The sequence below is a fragment of the Antrostomus carolinensis genome, unplaced genomic scaffold (assembly GCF_000700745.2).
Source record: "Antrostomus carolinensis isolate BGI_N321 unplaced genomic scaffold, ASM70074v2 C12564670, whole genome shotgun sequence".
Classification (NCBI taxonomy): domain Eukaryota; kingdom Metazoa; phylum Chordata; class Aves; order Caprimulgiformes; family Caprimulgidae; genus Antrostomus; species Antrostomus carolinensis.
In genome coordinates this window covers 1-307 of record NW_010347541.1, presented here as the reverse complement: position 1 = coordinate 307, position 307 = coordinate 1, and the positions used below count along the sequence as shown (strand labels likewise).

The 307-nt window shown below is 57.0% G+C and overlaps 1 protein-coding gene across 1 annotated transcript; it reads left to right on the top strand.

Moving 5' to 3' along the window:
• Positions 1–5: 5 nt before the first annotated feature.
• LOC104531611 (tubulin beta chain) lies at positions 6–302 on the top strand (the record flags this gene model as incomplete). Its single annotated transcript, XM_010176540.2, has 1 exon — positions 6–302. A coding segment is annotated over one exon (297 nt), but the record flags the coding sequence as incomplete, so codon positions are not given.
• Between the last annotated feature and the right edge of the window lie 5 nt (positions 303–307).

Below are 307 nucleotides of genomic sequence, written 5' to 3'. Positions count from 1 at the left end.
AGTGGATCCCCAACAACGTGAAGACGGCCGTCTGCGACATCCCCCCGCGTGGCCTCAAGATGTCGGCCACCTTCATTGGCAACAGCACGGCCATTCAGGAGCTCTTCAAGAGGATCTCGGAGCAGTTCACGGCCATGTTCCGGCGCAAGGCTTTCTTGCACTGGTACACCGGCGAGGGCATGGATGAAATGGAGTTCACGGAGGCCGAGAGCAACATGAATGACCTGGTCTCTGAATACCAGCAATACCAGGATGCCACTGCTGATGAGCAGGGGGAATTTGAAGAGGAAGGAGAGGAGGATGAGGC